Source organism: Sander vitreus, chromosome 12, assembly GCF_031162955.1.
Source record: "Sander vitreus isolate 19-12246 chromosome 12, sanVit1, whole genome shotgun sequence".
NCBI classification, from domain to species: Eukaryota; Metazoa; Chordata; class Actinopteri; order Perciformes; family Percidae; genus Sander; species Sander vitreus.
This window is the reverse complement of record NC_135866.1, coordinates 24262232-24286720: the sequence shown is the minus strand read 5'-3', so window position 1 is coordinate 24286720 and position 24489 is coordinate 24262232. Positions and strand designations below refer to the sequence as shown.

General features: G+C 41.0%; 1 protein-coding gene across 1 annotated transcript in view; it reads right to left on the bottom strand.

The window, feature by feature from the left end:
* The window catches only part of LOC144527041 (catenin delta-2-like), a 162433-nt gene that overhangs the window by 13751 nt on the left and 124193 nt on the right, over nt 1-24489 (bottom strand). The window contains exons 14-17 of the mRNA XM_078264871.1: nt 23835-24048; nt 9264-9450; nt 4984-5101; nt 4308-4490 (exon numbers count right to left, since the gene is read on the bottom strand). Of these exons, the coding sequence (XP_078120997.1) occupies nt 4308-4490; nt 4984-5101; nt 9264-9450; nt 23835-24048 (702 nt within the window). The remainder of the gene's footprint in view (nt 1-4307; nt 4491-4983; nt 5102-9263; nt 9451-23834; nt 24049-24489) is intronic.

The following is a 24489-nucleotide window of genomic DNA, read 5'->3' as shown; positions in this document are numbered from 1 at the left end:
GTGTATAAATAGGGTGGCGTATTATCTATTTGTGCATTTTGTTTTTCTATCTCCTCTGTAATTCTAATCTGACATTTCCTTCCATTGATGATGCATTTTGGAAAAAAATACACACTGTATGTACAATACATACTGTATATCAATAATAACTGTGAAAGCGTTGGCTGTTAAATACAGGAGGTTTCTCAGTGACACTGCAATATAATTTAAACAGATTAGTGGTACTGACATTTGACTGACGTGTGTTGATGAGTAGGTGCACATGTTGGACTTGTTATATGCATCCTCCTTATCTTTAAAATACAGAGAGCAATGCTTAGCTAGCTAGCTAGCTACAACTGTTAAAATCGGCTAGCGACAGTCATTTCAGTTGGAAAAAATTACAGGAGCTGACAAGAAATGAGAAGCTTGCTTTTGTCGACCACTGCCTTAAATCAAGGACACATTATTTTATCAATTATGAGTGGTAAATCTCCCACTGACAAGATTGTCTGTACACCAGATCGCTATACTGTTCACACTACACCACTTGCTGTCTTGTAATCTGGAGTCTTGAAGTCGTTGCGGTTTTCACACTATAGGACTGACAGGCGACAGGGGGGGTCACACACTACAAGATATTTCACCAAAAGGAATACCCGATGAGTATTGGTGCATTACAGTTGAACTGGAAAGTCGGAACTTCCGAGTTCCCTGTCGGGAAATTTCAACTGGAATGCCCCCCTTAAGTTGGATTTCTGACTCGAAATGTCAAGATAGCCTCACAAACACCGACATCACAATCCAACATGGCTACTCTGGGCATCAACAGTAGTGCAAGCTGTATGAATATATTGGTTTTTTTTGCACCTTTGTATTATTTGTGTCTCATTTAATCAGTCGTACACACAGTCTCTCCATCTTCTATCTGTGGACAAGTTGCTACGGTGTTTCTACACGCAAAACACAGCACAATGCATTGATATCAACTGGAAATGCTAACAAGATATGTAGCCTGCTTAGAAATCTGGAATGCATCTACGAGGTACCAGCAAGCCTCCCAGCTCAAGGGCTGATTTGCGAGTGCCGAGCCAATGCTTATTTGCCCCTGACCTGGGGCTTCTGTTGGGGAGCTCCAAAAAACTGTCAACGAGTGTAAAATCAAGGCTAAAGCCATGTAGTGTGAAGTAGGCATTAGGGATGGGGCAGGGCTTAGCAAATGGTCAATAGACACACATTAGCCACCTGCTATATGTTTTCAAAGTAACTTATTATACCATCCACACAAAAGTTCAGCTCGTAATAGCTTTGTTTATGGTTTTCTTTGTTCGGCTTCTTTGTCTCTAAGCCCATGTCTATGTATCTTCCTATACATTTTGGTCTGTGCGTGTGTGTGTGTGTAGGTCTATTGATTAAGAGCTACTGAAAACTGGAATAAGAATCATTGTATGCTTAAACATAGTTGGCCTGTACAGTGGATTCTTTATCTGAATCGGATTTGTGGGTGTGCTGTATATATTAAAGGTACTGGGATGTCCTGTGTGTTTCCTATTTGTTTTCATTATATAATATCAGTCCACACGTTTGTTTTGTATAAAAAATGATATCGTCCTTCCATCTGCAATGACGTAATCTCACATGACATCTGATAAGGCTCTGTAACACTGCCAACAAACTGCACTGTTGTCTTCCTCTGGTTCTCTTTTCCGTCTTTGAATTTATTATTACACTACTTCCTCTTTCCCCTCTCTCCTCTCTAATCCTTTTGTATTTTCTAGCCCCACCCTTAACTCCAACTTCCTTGACTCTCCCTTTATATCTCCTCTCCTCCGACATATCCTTTCTTCCTCTCGTCTCCTCTCCTCTTCACTCCTCTCCTCATTCTCTCCTCTAATTACCCCACAGTTGATAGAGTTTTGCCCTCTCCAACAAGCTCCCCAATCGCTACTTCATGGTAATCACCCACAGCTGCACTGGAGTGGAGACAGATAGATAGAGGGAAAAGAGGGGGGAGTTATTATCATTATGGAGAGGTTATGACTTGTCCCTTTACAATCTGATCCCAGGGTTAGTTTTACGATCCCTCATCTCTCTGGTTCTGCCTGGATACACAAAAATGTCCTTGACTTGGCAAATGGAAGTAAAGGCCTGGCTCAATAACATTTTTTTTTTTTTTTAAATCTCCCCTTTTCTGTCTTTTCTAGAAAAGAAAGGGGGGGGGGAGAGCATGTAGGGCTAATGAGCAATTCAACCACCCTGATCCACCGGAAGAGTTGGGTTTTCAATCCCCACAGCTTCACTAGAAGTTGTAAAAGATGTCTTCACTCAACCAGAATGTGATGCTGATTGCTTATTAGCATGACAAGAGGTTAGAGCCTCTCCAAGGCAGCCGTTTGGTTTCTGCCAATTCTACAACTAGAAGAGCACACATTTTTTTTAACTAACCGGAGGATGAAACTCTTCCTGCTGGCAGCAGACCCAGGAAATCCAGAATTGAAATACTAAATCAGATTGCTATTTTTGATTCTGAGCACAGGTAGTCAATGTATAGAAAGTCAATCTGTAGATAAAGCTATAATCTCCAGAACCTGCTGTGTGAAAACCTTGTAGCATGTGTCTGTATTATTGCATGGAAAAAAAACAACCAATAAAGTTACAGCATTAACAAGTGCAAATCCATGCAAAATGTAATGTGTGTAAATGTTGATTTTTTTTATGTGGTCATTAAAATTCTATAAGATAATGTATAGTTGTGAAATGAGAGGGGAGGTAAAAGGAACCACCAGGAGCCCACAGAGCAAATACAAAAACAGAACCTGTCAAGTCCTCTTGATGAAATGCCTCAATTTATGGTCAAGGTGCTACAGGTGGCAGCAATGACTGATTACCACATTAATTTCATCACAAAAGCATAATTAATATAACTCCCAACACGAAAAAACAAGACACAGCAACTTTGAGAGCCATGTACCGTAACAGGTTAACATTAATCTAACAGTGTACACGAGCAACAGATTATTATATTCCACAGAGAGAATGTCCATCTGCCACCTTTGTATCTAGCTGCCATGTTCCTGCTTGTTGATGCCTTCTTTTGATAAAGTAGTGTTCACACATTGGGACGCACAGTTACTGGCTCTCTTGTCTCTCACGAGCCCTGGAGCTTGTGGGCCTGTTAAGCATCAAGCCAATAATTTGTATACTCAGCTTTGATTGGGCCGTTATTTTCTGTCATTGCCACTACACTGGCGCACACTTAAGTAGTTCACTTCCTGAGAGATCTGTTTCCATGCATGGTTTTCTTATCCAAGGAGTGTGATGAAGAGATATGAGAACTGGGAAGCCTGATTCGATGTGAACTAAACTGATGTTCACTGGCATCCTGTCGCTTCTTCAGTCTTTGAGTCTGTATGTGCAAATTGAACACGGAAGTGTTTTTGAAGTGCAAATTGTTTCACTACAAATACCTAATACATGGATGGATGCTAGGTTTAGCTAGATAACAAGAAAAGACAACTCTTGCCTCATTTCCACTGCATGGTTCGGCTCCACTCGCTTTTAGTACCAGGCCCTAATACTCTATTTCGTTTCCCGCTGTGGATAGTATCCCCTCAGTATAGAAGGGATTCTCAGCTAATCGCCGTAGCAACACCGTGTGAAACTGCCATTAGATCATCTTCAACGGGACTCACTAGAGCCTTTCATCGGCAACCAAACAGGTCCTATCCAAACCTTTCGCTAATGGAAAACCAAAAAAAAGTGAGTCTAAAGTGAGTCAAGGGGAGCAGAGCTGTCGCACCATACAGTGGAAAAGCCCTTGCATGTGTGCACAGATAAGACTTCAAAACACAGTCCATTAGCTTGTCTGGATATTCATCAGAGGACTGGGTTACACTTTAATTGAAGGAATCATAAGAGTGATATGACACTGTCATGAACGTGTCATAAACATTATAAACAAGTCATAAACGTTTATGACATAACGCTTCTGTCATTAAGTGTCATTCGGTTTTTGTCATGACAAGTTAGGGTTAGGGTTCATGTATCATGACAGTGTAATGTCACTCTTATGTAGATACCTTCAAGTAAAGTGTTACCGAGGACTGTTTAGAGGCATTAGACAATGATGAATCCACCAAATTATCATCATAAATGATAATAATCCACCATATTATTAACTGGTGATCTGCAGTACTTTGTTAACACTCTGCCAAAACAAGAAACCATCCAGTTTTATCTCACACAAAGCACCAGCAGTAGTATTTGACCAAGAACAAAAAGTAAGAACTGTAAAAATATTCCCTTCTTCCAACTTTCTGTTTTCCCACCTGATCATGTCCCTTCTTTTTCTTCTTCTTCTTGCCCCAGCATCCGGAACTCTCTGCGTCCTTCCCGCCGGTGTCACATAGCAGACCGTCCAGCTCCTCCGACCCCCCCTGCTGGCTGTGAGATGTCTCTGCTGCCAGACGGTAAGACAAGTTCCTCAGGATGCACACACAGTTCTCTACGGTCTGATGGTAAAGAAAAAAGAAAGAGGGAGAGAGATGGGCAAGAGATGTGGAGAGGGAAAAAGAGATGGACATGATGGAGGGACAGAAGGCAATCAGGCAAACAGACAGACAGACACACTTAAAAATATATATATATATATATTAATATGCATATACAATTTATGCACAAGACACAGATAGAGTACATTTGCATACAACTGTATTGTAAATTAATGTAAATTATGTATATTCTTTACATAGTAATCACCACGAAACACATGTTCACAAAGCAAAAGTAAGCATATAAATTTGAGTTCTTGGACAGTGACACCCACACAAACACACACACACACACACACACACACACACACACACACACACACACACACACACACACACAACATATTTTTTCATCATTGTGCATACCCTCTTATTCAGATGTTTTTGTGTGTACATGAGTTAGAGGCTATGGGAGTTTGTGTGCACGACAGTTGGATGTGTGTGAAAAAGGTACCTTGCTGTCAATCTCACTGCTCCCCAGAGCGGTCTGGATGACGTAGAGCAGAGCGTCTGTCAGGCCCTCACACTCCCTCATCCTCCTGCGGGCCTCCTCGCCTGCAGAACTCACATTCCTGTCACACACACATACACGCGCACCTTATCAATGAATAGTCCAACTGAAAACTGAAAATGCAGCACAGATATCCTACACACTTCTGCAAAGTAATACACACACACAATTCAAATCTTCCAGTAGTTTCATACACATTTTACCTGTGTGTCAGCACATGTGTATGTTGAAGTATATACTGTATATGGATATGTGCTACTGTCTGTGTGCCAGAGAGAAGAGAGCGTTGGAGTGTAATGCCCTTTAAATGTCAAGATGGCTAGGAGATGCTTGTGCCCTCAGTGTCAGTGAGAAATGGCACCAAGCTTTCAAAACTCCAAAAGCTGCTTTTGTCTTCACCATTTTAGTCTGAAACTAATCTGTGGTTTAAAGGCACGAGGTGTTTTGTGATACAGCTGCTGTGCTATACTTTAGACTTATAAAGCAGTCATCAAGTGTGGCAATATGAAAGTTATAGACACATTCCAACAAAAAATAAAGTTATTAATAAATAAATATTAAATAAGCAATTGGCACAGGCTATTTCTTTTGCTTAAGGGTTAGTCTGGATTCACCAAAGTCACAAAATAACACAAACTAACTGTGTGTGCCTGATTTTCAGCTTGTTGTGGAAAATGTCACATGGCAACATGAGGAAGGACACAAACAGATAAACACTAAAAATAAAAGCAGGTGGTACTTTTAAATCACTTTATATACTACTTTCTTTCACACATTTCCTTCATTTGGATACCACCTGTTAACAGATTCAACTATCCTCAGTCTATTCAGCATAATTATTCCCTCTTAAACGTACAATATGTAATTTTCTGCCGCTAGGGGGCTCTCAATCAAAACAATGGATGTAAACACGGACTTTTGATGACGTCGTGAAGTGGCATTACGGGAGTTGTAGTTTTCATTGTTTAACACCATTGCCGATTAAAATGTATCTGTTCACGGAAGGGTTAATACATTACAGTTTTATCCACGTTACGTTTATTCATGTCATTCTGATAATATAGCTGCAGTTTCTCACACATAATTACGTTTTCTTGAGTCGTTTTCTAATTGTATTGTTAGCTAGCTAGCTAGTTGACCAGTTAGCGAGCAAGCAAGCTAAAACCACAATATCACAATATATTTCGCATCTGCAAACTCAACGCACATAATTCAAATTCAGCTTTCTAGCAGCACAGTTTCAGCCGTTCCTGTTAGTTGTTGTTAGTTGGCACAACAGCATATGCACATCGAGTAAAACAAGCAGTGAGTAAGCAGAGGGAGAAAATGTGTGTGTGAGAGGCAGTGAGGCAGAAACAGGGCTAGACAGAAAAAGAAAGGGATACAAGGCTAGATAATATGATGGAGAGAGAAGAAATGGAGTAATAAAACGAGATGGAGACAGAGCACGGGATGGAGGGAGAGAAAATGAGTAAGATAATGGGAGATGGAGGGAGAAAGAAAGAGAGAGAGAGAGAGAGAGAGAGAGAGAGAGAGAGAGAGAGAGAGAGAGCAGGTGGCCGGCGATACACCAAACCCGCCATGAAATATTCAATCTTTAATCAGACTTCCAGCATTCCCTAACGAGGCGTGAGAAAGATGAATTAGCCCTTCGAGTTTATGGAGCTGATCCACACAAAGCTATCTCCTGCAACACACACACACACACACACACACACACACCACCAGAATCAAAAATACACACAGTAGCAGATGTGTGCATTTTCACGCACATACAGTGTTAGAAGGGACCCACGTTCCCAATATGTGTAGTTTGTTTTCACTGAGAGCAGGTAGAGAAGATATATTGTGGATGCGATTAATGGACCACACAGTATACTTATTGACAGAGAGACATATGCGCACACACACACACACGCACACACAAACACGCACGCACACACACACACACACACACACACACACACACACACACACACACACACACACACACACACACACACACACACACACACACACACACACACACACACACACACACACACACACAGAGCTAGACACCCTTTAACACACGTCTCTATCTCTATATGTATCACATATGCAACTGTGTATGCACACAAACAGATACACATGGTTGCCACATAAAAGCAGATACCCATTGGAGGCATGTGCATTCTTGAACACACACACACACACACACACACACACACACACACACACACACACACACACACACACACACACACACACACACACACAGGAACCCAGATAACCTTGCAGACAGAGATGCAAATGTAGTGATGGCAGGCTCACCACTCTATTCTCAGTCAACTTGTGCTGCGCTTTTCCCACATCCTCAAGAGGAGTGTGAAAGTGAAATGCTCTCACACACTACTGAAATGCTTTCATATACACTACATTTAGTACTTACATTGTATAGTCACTGTTTTTCTTTTTAACCAACGTGCCTAAGTACAGAGCCAAAACAACAACAAAAATATGTGCCACAGTTTTACTACTTCCAGACTGCACTGTATGACTAGCATCATGTCTCAAGTGTAAAACAAAAAGCCACAGCAGCTCTAAAGCCAAGTGGTGAGTCATCTTAAATGCAGCTACGTCTGTCAGCTCTCTGTGTGTACAGTGGTAAAAATAACACAGACTACTATTAAACATACCAAGACTGTTGTGAAATGAGAGAGAATTATTTCTCTGTTTGAATTTAGTTTGTATTAGCAGCAGTGTTGCCAACACTGTGACTTTCTCTCTAGATTTAGTGAAGTTACAGACCCTCTTAATTTCTAAAAAGCGACTAGCGACAAATTTAGCGACTTCAGAAAAGCAAGATATATTATATTGTAATTAATTGTAATGCATGCTATTCAGATTAATCACAGTCCACGGCTCTTCTACCCACAGCACAAGGTCTCTCTGCCTCTCCTCTTGCGCTGTGAGCAGCAGGCAGTCAGCCGACACAACCGCTAGGCTTAAATCACAAATTATAAAAATGATATGTTATGAGGTCACCGCTATGCAAATGAGCGTTTGACGTCACCTGGCGACTTTTAGCAACTTTTGGAGCAAGTGTTAGATACTTCCACTGAAAAAGAGTTGGTAACACTGATTAGCAGCCTGTGAACAGCAAAACATCTCCGCAAAGTGAGTGAATATGCCCTTTCTCTGCTGAAATACTTGCAAAATCAGTTAATCCTCTAACAGTTATCTTCTTAAGTTTACCTTTTTAGGGTATTTGCATATAACTGATCCCCACGTGTTTCATTTCAAAATGTTTAAATGTTTATATGATTAAAATTGTAAAAAAAAAAAAAATGTCTGAAAAACATGTTGCTTTTTGAGTAGTTGTGAGTGTTGTCAAACATTGTTTGGGCGCGCCGCTGCGTCTTTCGTCCTCAGAGGGTTAAAGGTTAAACTTAACTTAAACTAACTTCATATGTGCTGAAACTGACCCTATGTTCCAGTAGAACTACATGAAGCAGGTCATTTAAAATAAAATCCAGCTCCTCTGGCACCACCTACAGCCTGTAGTGCAATTTGCAAAAATCCACCGCTTCCTGTTCAGATGCACCAATCAGGGCCAGGGGGGGTGTCTAACTGCGTGTCAATCACTGCTCAGGCACACGCATTTCATAGCGTCCTCCCCTCCCCCTTCCCCACGAGCTGCAGATAGGTTTCCCCCTGCTCTATCGTGCACAGCTCTCCCTTGTGGAAGGAGGGGCTTAGGAGGCCGTTTTGGGCTTTAGCGGAAAGGGGCTGAGAAGTTGTTGATGTTCAAATTTTTTGGCTAAGTCCTGGATTTTCGCAATCCTACCTACAGCACATTTAATAGGTCATACAATAACAAAGAAAAAAAATGTTAGCATACAGTATCTGTCTTCTTAAAGCTTTAGTGCGTAACTTTTTGATATTAATGAACGCCTGTTACATTCAAGCCATTGCCAAATGAGTTGATACAGAGCTAATCAAGACTATCAGCTCCACACAACTCTCTCTGTATTTCTCAGTATGGCTAAGTTCAGAAGATTGTGTCGTCTGGCGACTTTTGCGGGCAGAAAATCGAGCGTGACCATAGATATAGAACAATGGCGCCGACAATGTTGTTGTCATTACTTAGAATTCCTCATGGTGGTGACAGAAACTACACACTATAGCTTTAATGTTGGATAAGAAATAAAAACATTGGAGAAACAGACAGGGACACTGACCTGAGGCAGCCTGTGGCATTGCGGAGGACCTGTGAGGAGTGTAGGTGCAGCTTGCGATCCTCCTGTGTATGTGGGGAGGTGTCCCAGCCTGAGTGGGGGATGATCACAGCGTTGGTCAGCACGGCGAGGGCATCCTGGATTATGGGCATCTTCAGGGCGTCACATGACGACAGGTTCCACAAAACACCTAAAGACAGCAGGGAGACAGGAAGTGAAAACCAATCCAAAGAAACATGAAAAACAGAGGAAGTAGACAGGAGGAGAGACAGACACAGACAACTCCAGGGCAAAACCATTTGAAATATTTAGTAGGCTTTAGTGAGCAGCTTGATCAAACACACACACACACACACACAACAGCACAGACAGTTACTTGACTAACTTACTTTACAGCAGTCTGAAAAGCCTGCTTTCATGTGTGTTTTCAAATCTAGTACCCTTTTTTCATGGAAGATATTTTGACATGTTACAGTAGGAAAATAACTGCTGTGAATAAATCTTGTTTTATTTGATCACACCAGCCGTGGTGCTAAACAGGGCCAGCTGAGGCGAGTATAGACTGTAGGCTTCAATCAGCCCGCATCCACACTCCACCTCCATTTTTGGATTAGCAAAAGTACTGGAGTATTGGAGTAGCCAGGCACTGCCAAGATAGTGGCGACTAATTAATGATAACTGAATTTCATTTAGTTAATTCAGTTTCAGGGTCCTGGTACCGTGCATGCTGTCTGTCACATGATCATTGCTGAAGAACCAACAACAAAAGGAAAGGGCACTGTTTGTTTGAAGTTTGCTTGAAGTTACTTACAAAACACCAAATGTCGATTTAGACAAACTAAGTTTTTCATATTTTAACTTGCTGCTTTCAATTGTTCATCAGTTGAGCACAGCGCTTCCCCACTTGTGGACAAACAGACCTCAACAATAAAATATGGTAACATAATAGTTGTGGCCCACCAGCAGCAGCCACTTTAATAAAGTGAAACTGATTGACTTTGGCCTGGCCCAGCCTGGCCTGTCAGGTGTCTGCTGCTGAGCCTGGGGCATCTGTCCAGGCGACATGCTACAGAGCTCCGGAAAATAGTGCTGCACATTCCCTTCGCGGACGCCATTGTAATGTAGGCTCTGGGTTGTGCTGCAGAGCTGGCTACTAGATGCCCACTTTATTTTCACCCTCAAGATCAACCGGCATTTCAATAAAAATATATAAATATATCTAAATAAAAATGAACAGAGGCAGTGTGGTGTATATTACATTTTGTTTTACCGTAAATACACATTAGGATAAGAGGTGTATCTGTTGACAGTCAGTGTGGTGGAAAGCTCTGAAAAAAGCTTTTTTTTATATATACTGTATATTTTTATATCATTAAACCTTACGTATTGTTATGCTCAAATATGGCAGCCATGCTTCAGTAGTTCTCATCATATTTAAATGCTTTATTTAAATAAATAAATAAATGAAGGTATAAAAAAAAAAAGGTTTGAGAATAAGAAATGATTCCTCAGAATGGATATTAGATCATGCCTTGCGTCCAAAATCGCATACTATGCATTACATACCTTTATGTACATACATATCATCAACTATTCAGCATACTTTCGTGTGACTGTGAATAAACAGTATGTATCTTTTCGGACGCACTGAGCTGTAATTACCACGTCACTTCCTAAAAGCCTCTTTGCCTGTTGAAGATGCGTAACCATGGTAACCTGTGCAAAACTCAGCTCTGGAGATGCATTCTATTTCTATGCTCCAGACTGTCAAACTCTCAGCACAATTCCATTTGTTTCCACTCAAATAGAAATTCTAAATCAGCCAGAACTGAAATCTTAAGGCTTGCCACTTTAAATTACTGGAAAAGGTAAGCAACTAGACCATCTGTTGGAGGATACAAAATCACAACCAATCATCAAAAGGTCTAGCATCAACTCTTGCCTTTTAAGCCTTTAATCTTGATGATGTCATCATTGGAATGTCATGACATCACCACCATTCTTTTTAAGGTGTGTCCAGTGTCATAGAATCCCATTTCAGTTTTATGTTGGAGTACCTCCAACCTTTTATTGTAGGAGTACCTTGTTGGAGATCATTTCACAGTTTTGAACTTAAACATTCTGAATGTGTCCTAGTTTATTTACCTGTTGCAGAAAACTATACGCTTGTATATGCTTTAATTACCTTACATTTAGTTTCCTTGGGCTGCAGTGCATGCGAAAAACTTCAGCTGACAGGAGGTTAACATGTACCCATGTATCTGTTGCCTATTAATGCAATTCCAGTGACACAGAGAAAAACAGGGAAAGACTATTTATTATACTATCCATTCAATAATTACATTTGAAACAGGCAAACAAAATGAAGCCGCAACAAAACACTGACACTAAAGCTATGAAAATGGAAAAACTACAGAGTGAACTTAACAGGGCAAAACTTAACGAGCAACGGCTAATGGACCAAAACACGGAGCAGAAAAAAAGGCTCGCCGAACTAGTTACAGCAGATATCGCTTTAAAAAAGGAACAGGGTGCGGTTAGTCTACTAAAAAAGAAAATTGCTCACAGGGACAGGCATGTAGAGAAGTTAAGGAAAGACCTACACAATATCAAAACTGAACTTTGGGACGAAAAGACCAGCAGGGCTAATGAGAAGACTAAGTCAGAGGAGATAATTGCGCTTCTCACGAAGGAGTCTCAGGAATATCAGAACAATTTCTTCGTGGAGAAGAAGTTCAGGGAGCAGAAGGAGAAGGAGTTAGAAAAGTTAATCAACACACAGATGGAGAAAAAAGATTTGATCTTGCGTGTGCAGAAATTGCGTCATCAGGTGCAAGAATTGACAGGGAATAAACATTATGCCCTCAAAAAAATTGAAGAACAGAACCAACTGTTGCAAAAGAAGGAAACAGATATGAATTTGATAACAGAGGAGTTAAATAAATTGAGATCATATGCAAAACATTGCAAAGAAGAAGTGGAAAAGCTGACCCCTTTTAAAGACAGACTTGAGACAGTACAAGAACAATGTGAGAGACAACTGAATGAACTTATAAGACAAAAAAAACAAAATTACATCTATAAGAAAGAAATACATCTCTTCTCAAAGGAGATAGGGATATTGACAAGCAAGAATGAGGACTTGACTATTTTGTATAAGAACCTGGAAAACAATATGGACATTGTGCAGCAAGAAAAGAAAACCCTTATAGTGCATTCCGAAAATCAGAAAAAAGAAGCAGAGAAACAGCGTAAGCTCATAGAAAACCTGGAAAGTGAACTCAACAGCTGCAGTGAACTGAAAACCAAACTCCAAAATAAGGAGAGAGAGGTCGCCAAGAACGATATGGCCAGAGACATGGAGATTTTGAATGTTAGAAATCTGATCAGTGAGTCAGATAGCCAGCAAAGACGGCTAACAATCCAGATTGAGGGTGTCAGGACAGAGAAAAAACTCATCACGGAAAATTTCTTCGAGGCTCAGAAGGAAATGGGTCGGATGAACAAAACGATTCGAAAACTGCATAATAAACTGAAAGGCAAGAGCCGTGAAGCTGATTCAAAGAGCGCAGAGCTGGTCAAGGTAAAGAGGAAATTGGGTTCTCTGAGGTACCAGCTGGAAAAAGTGAGGGAGCAGCTGGCAGAAACAAAGATGGCACAGGCGTTTTCTATAGTTTCTGCTGATAAGGACCATCAGCTGGCAGAGAACGAATTGGCCAAGATCACGGCAGAGAAGGAGAAGTTGGAACACGAGGTGCAGCAGTACAACGAACAAGCTGCGCAGCAGAAACGGATGCTAAACCTCCAGGATGCTGAGAAGGCCAAGCTAGAAGAAACGGTCAGGGAATATGCAGATACAGTCAAGTCTCTCAGGCTGAAGAACAAGAGACTTCAGCTTGAGCATGACATCAAAGTCACAATACTGCAGCGGCATGCCGCCAGTTCACGCCGAGAGAGAACTAGGTGTAAAACGAAAAATCTGAATTCCTATCTTAAGCTGATGTACAACCAGCATAGCCAAAACCTGCTCTCTGTGAAAACCCAAGATGTACAACTTCTGAAAAAGAACAAGGAGATTGAGGAGCTTCAGTGCAAGTTGGCACGGCGGCCAGACAACGCAATACAGAAGTACCAAGAGTGTCTGAGGGATAACAGACACCTGAAAAAAATGGTAATGGCATCACATGGACTCCTCACGGCGTACGAGGCAAAGAACAAGGAAGTGGAAGGGGAGAACAATAGACTGATAGATAAACTGAGGAAGCTCAAGTTGGAGTACAGGTACACCCACTTGCCCCCTATTTACAAACTGCCCCTGTCCCCCCCTGAGGACAAATCAAACGACCTGTATGAGTCTGGGCACATATCAAGGCACACCCTAGCGTTTGTTCGCTTCCCACTAAATTCCAAGCGTCAGTCTAAGTCTGAAGGCAAGCTGAAGTTCGCCCTCCTTCCTCCCATCTCCAATAGTCTCCAGTGCCAAGGAAGAAAAATCAGGCCACGTCCGCCACCTAAAAGACCAGCTCCGTAAACATTGGCTAAAGTTCCTGCCAAGGATGGGGAAGTGATGACCCGCCCAACACTACCTGTGATAGGCTAGTGTTCATTGCCTTTATTAGTTAGGTTTAGGCATGAGGAGTGAGATTGGTTAGGGCTACACCTTTTAGGGCAGCACTGTGACTTAGTGTCTAGCATCGACCTCTTACAGAAAGGGTCCTGGAGGGTTCAAATCCATCCAACGGGAGCCTTTCTGTGTGGAGTTTGCATGTTTTCCCTGTGTCTGTTTGGGTTTACTCCGGGTGCTCCGGTTTCCTCCCACAGCCTAAGACATGCAGGTAAGATACTATACTTATACACTAATCGCAGGGTTGGTGGTTTGATCCCCAGCTCCTCCTGCACACGTTAGTGTCCTTAAACTGAACCCCATTTAAAAAATAAACAATTGAGATACATATCAAACAGTAGTGATGTTTTATAGTGTACGCCATATATTATAGAATTGTACAGATATTTGCTGAAAATGCATGTGCACGGTGATCACAAGCAGCCGATGTCAATCTGCTAACAAAAGTGATTTTCCAAGTGATTTTCCCCATTCCATATCTCCATTGATGTTTCAAAAAAACTCAAAGGTACAAGACTGTGTACATACACAATCATAGACTTCAATTGTAGCAGCTCACTATAGCCGTTCGCGGGTTTGCAGGTGCTGTAAACATTTCCATGGTAACAGTGAGCTCCACCAATCAGAGACGTCGCTGTTACACTTCGGATTGTGGTGGTGGTACTCCATGACATCGCAAATAAAACATGTTTTTCTTAAAACAAGGTTGATGTTATACGTACTTGTGGCTTCTACGGAAGCATAAACCATCATTTCACTTCTTGTAGCTCGTGGTAAGGCTACTTGGGATGGTTTAGACATTATGGCTAATAATGAAAATCCTTAAGAATAAAATTAATTGGAGTTTGCACTTCCGGAACCACACTGTTGAGTTCTATGGCAGCCTCTGTGTTGTGTTCATCCCACATTATTATGAAGGTTGAGTTGGCATTAGCTAGCTCTCTTTTATGGGTCTAGATATGGTGATGGAAAATGACCAAACTGTCAAAACTCCCATGCAATATCTAGTCCTGTAAACACACCTCACTTTTTGTCCACAGGGCTTGCTATGTGTTACTTGTCTAATATTTCAAAACATAAACTTTAATTTATTGCGACCCAGTGCTGCAGTCATTGATTTAGAAATGAGAATAACTTTAAAAGAGAAGTTCTAAAGGCAGTAAATCACTTACACAATTTCCACTGCACCTCTCTGCTGTTTTTAATCCTCACCTGAATTCCAGATACAGTGACCAGCCAACCAAGAAAATGGAGTGAGTTTTCTCCTGCCTACCAATTACTGTTCACTCTTTTTGCCAGTCGCCACGAACATACAGACACAACTGGCCGTTGAATAGACAAAAGATCTCCCTCTCTAGAGACACCTCACACACACACACACACACACACACACACACACACACACACACACACACACACACATACATACACACACAAAAGGACAGAGAGAGTAAGAGGAAAATCATCCCATTTTGCTGCAAACCACTTTTATGTCTTGAGTGGTTTAACACACATATAAACACAAACTGTGATAACCTTGAGGAATGATGCAACACATCATAATTGTCGTCGACCTTCGTCTTCCAAAGTGTCTGTGTCCTAATGTATGTACTCACATAATTATATGTGTGCATTTGAGAGTGTACACCTCTAGTCACATCTGCACATATCTACCCTTCTCCTCTATGGTTGTAATTATAGCTGTAATAGAGGTAAAACATCCTATCCTTAGATCTGTGTGTTTGGAATAAGGCGTCCTCTCTTAACTGCTGTGTTGTTCACCCTCGGCTGAACAGCGACTGTGTAATTACAGCTTCTGTTATCTGTCTTTGTGGGTTTGTATGACTTTGTCCTTTTGTGTGTGTGTGTGTGTGTGTGTGTGTGTGTGTGTGTGCGTGTGCGTGTGTGTGTGCATCTAAGCCACCTCGACAAATCTGTCTTAACTCTGTCAGCCGTTTGGACTCGGTGTGTTTATGCGGGGTGTTAAGGCGGCAGTGTCAGGGTTTGTGGTCAGAAGAAGATTCTAAATAACTAGCTTCTGGCTTCATGGCGGTAATTAGCTGGGCCTGTCATGTGTCTTCTCTCTGTCTCATCTTATCTGCTGCTCAAGAGGGCCAAGAAGGCGTCCTGGGTTTTTGATAACCTTGACATTATGATGTGACACGTAATAATTCTAGCTGACCTTGATTTCCACATCTGTGAGTCAACGAATGCTGCTATGAAAGACTTCTCATACTGTTTTTCCCCAACTGAACTATTAAAGGAACACTCTGACATTTCGTTGTCATTTGCTTGTTTGGTATCTTACCAAAAGTTAAATGAGAAGGTCTACTATATGTTATCTCTGGGTCTTCAACTTACTCTGGCTAAGCCACAGTCCACTTTGTTAAAGAAGCACCCCACATTAAGTCAGAAAATGTGTTGCAGAAAAGCGTTATACCAACCCTTAACATTTAAATTCTTAATGATAAGAATTTAAAAAATTAATACTGTACCATAAATACTAGGAGAGAGTCCATTTTTTTCTGCATAGATCTTGCATGGATATGTATGTCTGAACAAGGTATCCTCATACAACGGTTCATATGATATCTTTCAAAAGTCATGCACAATTGTTTTATGTGTTCCTACGAATCTCATACCCTGGAAATCCAGAGTTCTCGTGAGAGCACAATTAGAATGTGCTCAGCGAGTCACTCTGGCATTCAGTAATGATGCTCATTAACTATGAGTAGCCAAGCTTGTAGCCAACCCTTGTAGCCAAGCTGCACCAATCACATCGGCGAATCTGATATAGGCGGGCCAGAGGCGAGCTAAACAGATGACGACAGCCCTGCCACGTCAAAGTCATTAGTAAACATTGCTAGATGGCTACGGGTGAACACCAGTTGTTTGAAACGGCTTTGGCCGCTACAATGAACGAGTTAGAATTGGCTTTTTATCTGAAAAAGGAACAGAAGACAGCGCTCGAATCGTTCCTTTGCATGAAGGACGTTTTTGCTGTTTTGCCGACCAGATATGGCAAGAGTTTAATCTACCAGTTAGCTCTGCTGGTAACTAAGCTCTGGATACATCACCCCGTGTATTGTTGTGATTGGTCGTAGTGTTATCCAATTGCGTGCAGTGAGATTTTCAATGCTTGGTGCCGCCCCTCGAGTTGGGCCATTTTCATTGCTCAGTACCAGACCCTTAATCTTTCGGATTTGGGTCTGGATTTCAAGGCTACGAATCTAAAGCAACACGAGCAATAAGTGTGCCTGCACAAGCCCCTGCAGTGCAGAACCTGTTTAGGCAACAGAACTACTTGGTTAGGTTTAGGAAAAGATCGGGAGGTTGGGGTAAAATACGTTTGGTTGTTACGTAACATACACAAGCATCGTTAGCCATTGTTATGAGACTGTCACATATTAGCTATGTCCTGTAAACATGCTAACATTACTCTGACTTTTCTAATTTGTTTAAATCCGCACAATCAGAAACAAATGCAAAGAAAAAAATTAATGCCTTTTGCAATCAAAGAATATGATTAACATTTTTGTTGTTTTCAGTTGTGGTCCCCAGAGTAAACTTGCTCTGAGGAAACTAAAATATGTATATAATTAACCAGCACAATTCATATAATAATAATAATAATAATAATAATAATAATAATAATAATGTAATCTTCTACGGAGGAGAATGTGCATATTATGCATACATTTTACAAGTCAATGCACTGCGGTTTATTAAGTAATAACCATATGTTAAATTTGGCAAAATGTAATGCATGACATATGATGTCATGCTGCAGCTGCAAGAAAATGATGATTTTTTATCATCGTGAGTAAAGTCAGCTGTTTGCCAGAGTCACTTCTTGCTGTGCAGAGAATGACATCATCTCCCTGAGCTGAAAGGCAGCAGGATTTTATCTTTGATCCGAAACACACGCTCGCAAGTGCACACACATGCACGCACATGCACACACACACACACACACACACACACACACACACACACACACACACACACACACACACACACACACACACACAGAACCATGAGTGAATGACAGATGAAGGAGGTTAATTGCCTCAGCCTTGAGTTGCAACAGTTATATTGAGGAAGAGGAAATTAATATGTTGCCTGTCTCTCTTTGTCTCTGAAGCCATTTCACATCTCTCCTTTGCACTGTATCGTCATTCCCCTGTCATATTTCTCTCCTCTGCAACATATCTTGGTTTGCCTCTTGATCTCTTTTTTATTTATTCTCCTGATGTATTTTTGTGAACTCCTGTCCCTGTGTGTGAAGCACCTTGTATATATGAGACTTTTAGAAAGAGGTTGTTTGTTTGTTTGTTTTTCCCCAATTTGCTGGACTTCACCCACTCCAAAGGCATTAAAGTTAAGTGTGTACTAGTTGGGAGTAAATAAAAAATGTAGTCACATGTAGTAGGGTTTTGACAACTATCAAAACGTGAGTAAAGTCTGATCCAAACGTACTTGGGCAGTTTATGAAACATAGTTTTTTCTATGCGTTTTGGGGTTTTGTCCACAAACTGCAGGTCACTAAAAAACTGACTTTTTGTGAAACATCTTCCAGGGTGAAGAGGTTCAGAAACTTTTTAGTGTTGACGTGTAGACTTAGGCATCACAAATGAGGCGACATTTCCTTCAATGGCAGACGTGACCAAGTGCTGGTTTAAACCTCGCTAACAGGAGTTTTTACCTGTATACACAAAAATGTTCTGTAAGGTCCCGATCATTGCAGGTTACAAACACAGTGGTGTTGTTAACATATGGATATTTCTTCCAAAAACGTTTTGGTGGTAAAATAAATCTAATCAAGGTTTGGTTGACTGAATACATATTTTTTATAACCCATTGATTCAGTTTATATGTTAAAGGTGAACATTATGTTGGGGAAAAAGAAAATTGTTAAGTACATTTTTGTTGTTGTAAAATATCAAAAATGCTTTAGTATTTTAAGGCCTGTTACATATTCCTATAATATTTCTGCAGGGGCTTTACAGTGACTTTAAAGTGCTCATATTATGCTCGTTTTCAGGTTCATAATTGTATTTAGAGGTTATATCAGAATAGGTTTACATGGTTTAATTTTCAAAAAAATCAATTGGATGTTTGTTACATGCAAAATCATTCCACATTGCAACTACTGACATTATACACAACTAATAGCACCCTATACCTCCAGCAGCACTTTTGATAGTGTGTCAAGCATCTGAGAGGAAAAGTTTAATTTGGTAGCTATCCATTTCTGCACACATGTATTGTCCTCAAACTAGAAGCCCAGGCATAAGCTTTACTCTGTTTTCATAATGAGGTGAACATCGATCACTGTTAATTACTTGGCACACACAGGCCTACAGCTTTGTGTTAATGAGCCTCGGCCATAGTGTGGAATCGTGTTTACTCAGTTTGGGTCCTTTAACATCATTGTCATTCAAAACAGGACACAGTGTATCTAAGCAGTATACTGTCAATCGCATCAAGGTCAACCAGATTTGGTTTGCAAAGGAATAAAAAAGCTCTATACCTGTACTTATTATAGCACGAGAAAGAAAGAGAGAGAGAGTGTGTGTGTGCGTGCGTGTGTGTGTGTGTGTGCGTGTGTGTGTGTGTGTGTGCATGCGTTACTGAATCTGTAGCTAGCAAGGCAGGCGGCTTGACTTCCTACTGTGATCCTGATTCAAAATGCTCACCAGAGGGAGAGAGAGAGTCAGAGAGGGTAGGCGATAGAGATGAGTGAAAAAGAAGATAAAGGCAAAGAGGACAGGAGACTGCCAGGAAGAGAAGGGAAGACCAATTACAAAAACCCAACCATAGTGGGGATGAGAGAGAGAGCGAGAGAGGCTGAGAAACAGGGAGAGAGAGAGTTATTTCCTCTGGGTCTTTGAGAGAGAGAGAGAGAGAGAGAGAGAGAGAGAGAGAGAGAGAGGAGAGCACTGTCTGTCCGCGTCCGGCCAGTCGTTCAGCTGATTAATTTGTGACAGGAGGGATTTCTGTGCTCCGTGCCTTGAATTGCTGTTCTAATATATATGGTAATCTTCTTTAAGACTCTAGCAGCATACAAAAAACCTTATATTTCCATCTTTGCTAAGCCTAAACTACAACTCACTACTCACTAGACTCATATAAACATACATACAGCACATACATGCGCAGAGCACGCGTGGGTCATACTGTACTCCACACCAAATGTTATTGTATGTGGGAAATGTGAGGGTACTTCTCAATTTTACTTTCCTGATAAGGTTTCCCCGAGCTCGCTTTGGTTTGTAAGTATTCATGATTGTCTCCTATTACCACCAATACTTTTTGAAATGTTTGTCCCTCGGAACAATCTGATGTCACCCTTATGTGAAGTACTACTGTAAATAATTAGGGGAATCAAGGGCAGCCTTTGTGGGACACAGGGACAGTATGGTTTACAAGAGCTCGCAAGACGGGACATAAGCAGTGACGTCTCTGGCATGGAAAGCCTGGTGGGGCACAATAAACTCTGTATGGGCAGCATCCGACTCATCAATAAAACTACACACAAACCTACTTGCTCAATGAATCCAAACGCACCTTGTACATGAAATCACAACTGCACATATTAATGTAACGCGGTTACAATGCACTAAATGTAACTTTTAATAAATTGTCAACTTGATTCATATTGCTTCGCTGTATTTGGCTCGCTATTAGTAGTAGCTAACAAAACATAACTGACAGTTGTGCTAGCTAGTAGCTGGCTACCAATGCCCATACCACATACATTAAGTTTCAAAAACGTCTTGACGTAGGTCGTTCTATTATGTTTTATTGGCTATGGGGCCAACTTGTTCTTGCCCCACAGCTCATTATTGAAAGCACGTTGAACATATGCACAATGTTTTCATCTGCTCATTTGATTAATGAATGCTAAGGGGCCAGCCCCATGCTCACCAAATGAACATTGCTAGAAGTAGCAGACTACTGACTTTAGGTATATCACCCATAGGAAGATATTCCGAATGTATTGGACCTACCTTTGTTATATGTAATAAAACAAGCAACAATGTTACAAAGAATATAATGAGTAATTGTGGTTGTGGCACATAAACTTTGGTCAAAGTATGGTTAGGGTTAGACAACTAAAACACTTCAGGTGTTTAGGTCAGGAAAAAGCTCACGTCATGATGAAAGCCCAATGTTAATTGCATGTTTGTATTTGGACACAAACTCTGAATGGGCACTCAATGTTGGTTTTGGACGTAAATCCTGAGGTAGTAATTCCTACAGGGCTGCACAAACTGGTAATTATGATAACGCCCATAACAAATGACTGTTGGATGAGTCCTCTAAAGCTAGAAACACAATTTAAGATTAGCAAAACCTACAGAAACCACAACAAATTATTTTGTCTTGATACTCAGTAAGTCGGTACACAGGCTACGATTAGAGATGTGTCAGGCAACCCCTAATCTATATCCAGGACATTCCACTTCCCGGCATTGTTCCGTTGTCACCATACATATTTTGGCGTATGTCCTTCTTTTCGGCCGGATTACCTTACGCTTTCTTTGTTTTGGAATTTTAAACTCCAGTCGATTTATGAGGACTATGGTTAACTGCTCCTCAGATCTCTGCAGGGTAAATCCAGACAGCTAGCTAGACTACAGGTATCTGTCCCATCTGAGATTTCTGTTGCACGACTAAAACAACTTTTGAACGTACACGTGTTCCACCAAAATAAGATTGCAGTGGCTACGTGCGACGCTTAGCGCCACCCATGGCGATTGTGATTGGTTTAAAGAAATGACAATAAACCAGAGCACGTTTCTCTCCCATCCCAGAATGCTGTGTGGACTAGCCAGACCCTCCTTTGCAGCGCTGTGGAGGAAGGTCTGGCAATGCGAGACTAGGAAACCCCCAAAATCCTGTAATAACATCACATTTTGCGGTCCGTACCAAAACAGAAACGGTCAGTTTCTATGGCAAAGGAAAATAAATAGTGGATATACGCTTCATTTGGATGAGATAATGGATGAAGGAATGAGGGGATGAAGGACTTTAGGGAGGCCTGGAGAACAGTAAACTTCATAAAAATGAGATTATCTCTAATAATCTGTGGCTCTGCACTGAAACCCAATGAATGGGATTATAAAATAACTCACTTAGTAGACCATGCAACTTGACCTTTTCCTCATTGTTTGGATTTGTTTGGTCCCAATTCATGACGAAAAATCAAAAATGTTTATTTTAAATAGATTGACAAAACTATTCCTCAAGGTCCACTAAATGGTCATCTCGCAGATTGTCTGGTTGTCATGGAGATACATTGTTAACATGCATTTTTAAATGCATTTACAGGTTAAAATGTCATCCATCTAATTCTTATGACTTTTAGGACTTCCTGTCTGCAGTAACTGAGCTTGCATGTCAACAGATCCATCAGTGAACTCCATCTGTTGATGAAGAACTTTCTAGTTTCCATGGTAACGGATTAATTTTTGAGCTTGAATGTTTAAAATGATTAAACAGCTTACACTGTATGGTTTTATCTACAGATTGTCAGCACCAACTGGCCCAGAATGGAACAGACTTGGCCCAACTTGGTCTGATCAGTACTGATGCCAAATCATAATTGGCCCTACATTCATACTGATCCCACCTAGAGTTAGTATATGTAGGGTCTCCAAGCTTCACTTTTTTTTCCTCACATCACCCTAAAACACAACTGTTCACACAACAAATCTTGCTTTCTGACATGTCTTGAAATATCCTGCTCCTGACAGGCCTACAGCAGAGATGTTTTCATGAGCGTGGGTGCTGGTAAGAGAAATCCATTTTTCTCATTTGGCTACAGGATTGAAATAAATCCCCAGAGGATTCTGGATGTAGATCAGTTTGAAAGTGGTATTCCGCTTTTAGCTCTGTCGTCTCTCCATTCCCCTCCAGAGGTAAAAGTCCTTTTGCCGTGGCCATCAGTGTGAATGCCAATTAGAAAGGGATTGCCAGGATATATAAAGTAAAAGCTGTAAAAAAAACACTGGTAGGGGCACTACTGGTAATCCTTTAATCCCTTTGGTGGGGAGTTTACAACCAAGACCTCAGTGGGTTTAAAACCTCAAATTAATCAATCCTGGATGCACTTGTTTACAATGTGGATGATATTTGTGTTAACTGACAGAGAATACAAACCTGCTGTGTGTGTGTGTGTGTGTGTGTGTGTGTGTGTGTGTGTGTGTGTGAGAGTGCAGTGCAGTGTTTTTTGTGTGTTTTATAGCCAAATATTCACATATTTAGTGAATGTTCCTTATATGAGGGTGTGTGGTTGTACATGACGTGCAACATATGTATCCGTATGTGAGTATGTAAGAAGAATGTATGTAGGTCATTAGTTAAAAGTCCCCTTAATAACTGCATCTCTTATGTTCTCTGTAATTATTATCAAATGATATAGTTCTTGCCAGGAAACTTCCTAGGAAATTATTAAGAAATTACAGATATTTCAGAAATTTCTAGATGCTGTTTTAGGGATCTTTGTTGAGGAAATACTAAATCCTTTGTTTATTCATTTATTTTGTTGGCTTTAAGTTTCATTCATTGTTAAATACATTGAGTTTGAAAATACTACAATCTCCCTAAAAGATTTGGAAAAAGATTCAAACTGTATACTGTAGTCCTCAATACAGCCCTTAGAGTACTGCGAAGTAATGAGAAGTAATTGTTAGAAACTTCTGCACCTGAAAAGGCAATTTCAAGGCTGGACTTTTAGTATTACCAGCTGCATGATAGTGTTAATGCAGGAAAAGGTGTCTTTGTTTGAGTGCATATGAACATCTTCAGTACGTGAACACACAGGTGCACACAGACACACAAGCAAACACATGTTAGAAAAAATCCTGGTTCCCTGATAGTGTGATCTCAATCCCTGCTACACATTCAGTAACATCAAAACATTTGTAAATTGTGGTTTTTACCTGTGAGCAACTCTCGGATCTCCACATCCGTGGTCTTCCGGAGCAGTCGCACCAGAGCTGGTATGCCTCCGCAGTTCTTCAGGGCAATCTTGTTGTCGTCGTTGGCTTTGCCGTACACCAGGTTCCTCAGGGCTCCGCAGGCGCTGCGGTGCACATCAGTCATCCGGTGGTCCAACAAGTCTACCAGCAGTTGGATGCCACCCTGCCGCCGGATCTGAAGACAGAAGAGGCAGGACGGAATCAGGGAGACAGCAGTGTGTAATTCATGAATAATAGAGGTGTTTCCATGCATTTATGCCAATTTCCCCTACAGTATAACAATACGTTTGTGTCTAAACCACCTGTTTCAAATGTTATCAGCTGATTAAATGTTGGCTAGTTGGCCGTTATCATCTATTGCTAAGCTGGATAACATATCAGAAGCTCAGAGCAACTGTTCGACCCATAGACAGTAAAGGAATTAGACTTTGACGGAAACCAGTAAAGTGAATTAGAAGCACTTTTCCGGTGATGGCTGAGCGTACTGCGCAGCCTCAAACTGAGCTTGACGATGTAGATGTGACGTGAGCAACCTGTCTGAAAAGTTGTAAGTCTTCTGGTAACTGTGCCAAGAGAAATCTCAATCATTCCGAATCTTGCAGAGACGGAGAAAGTA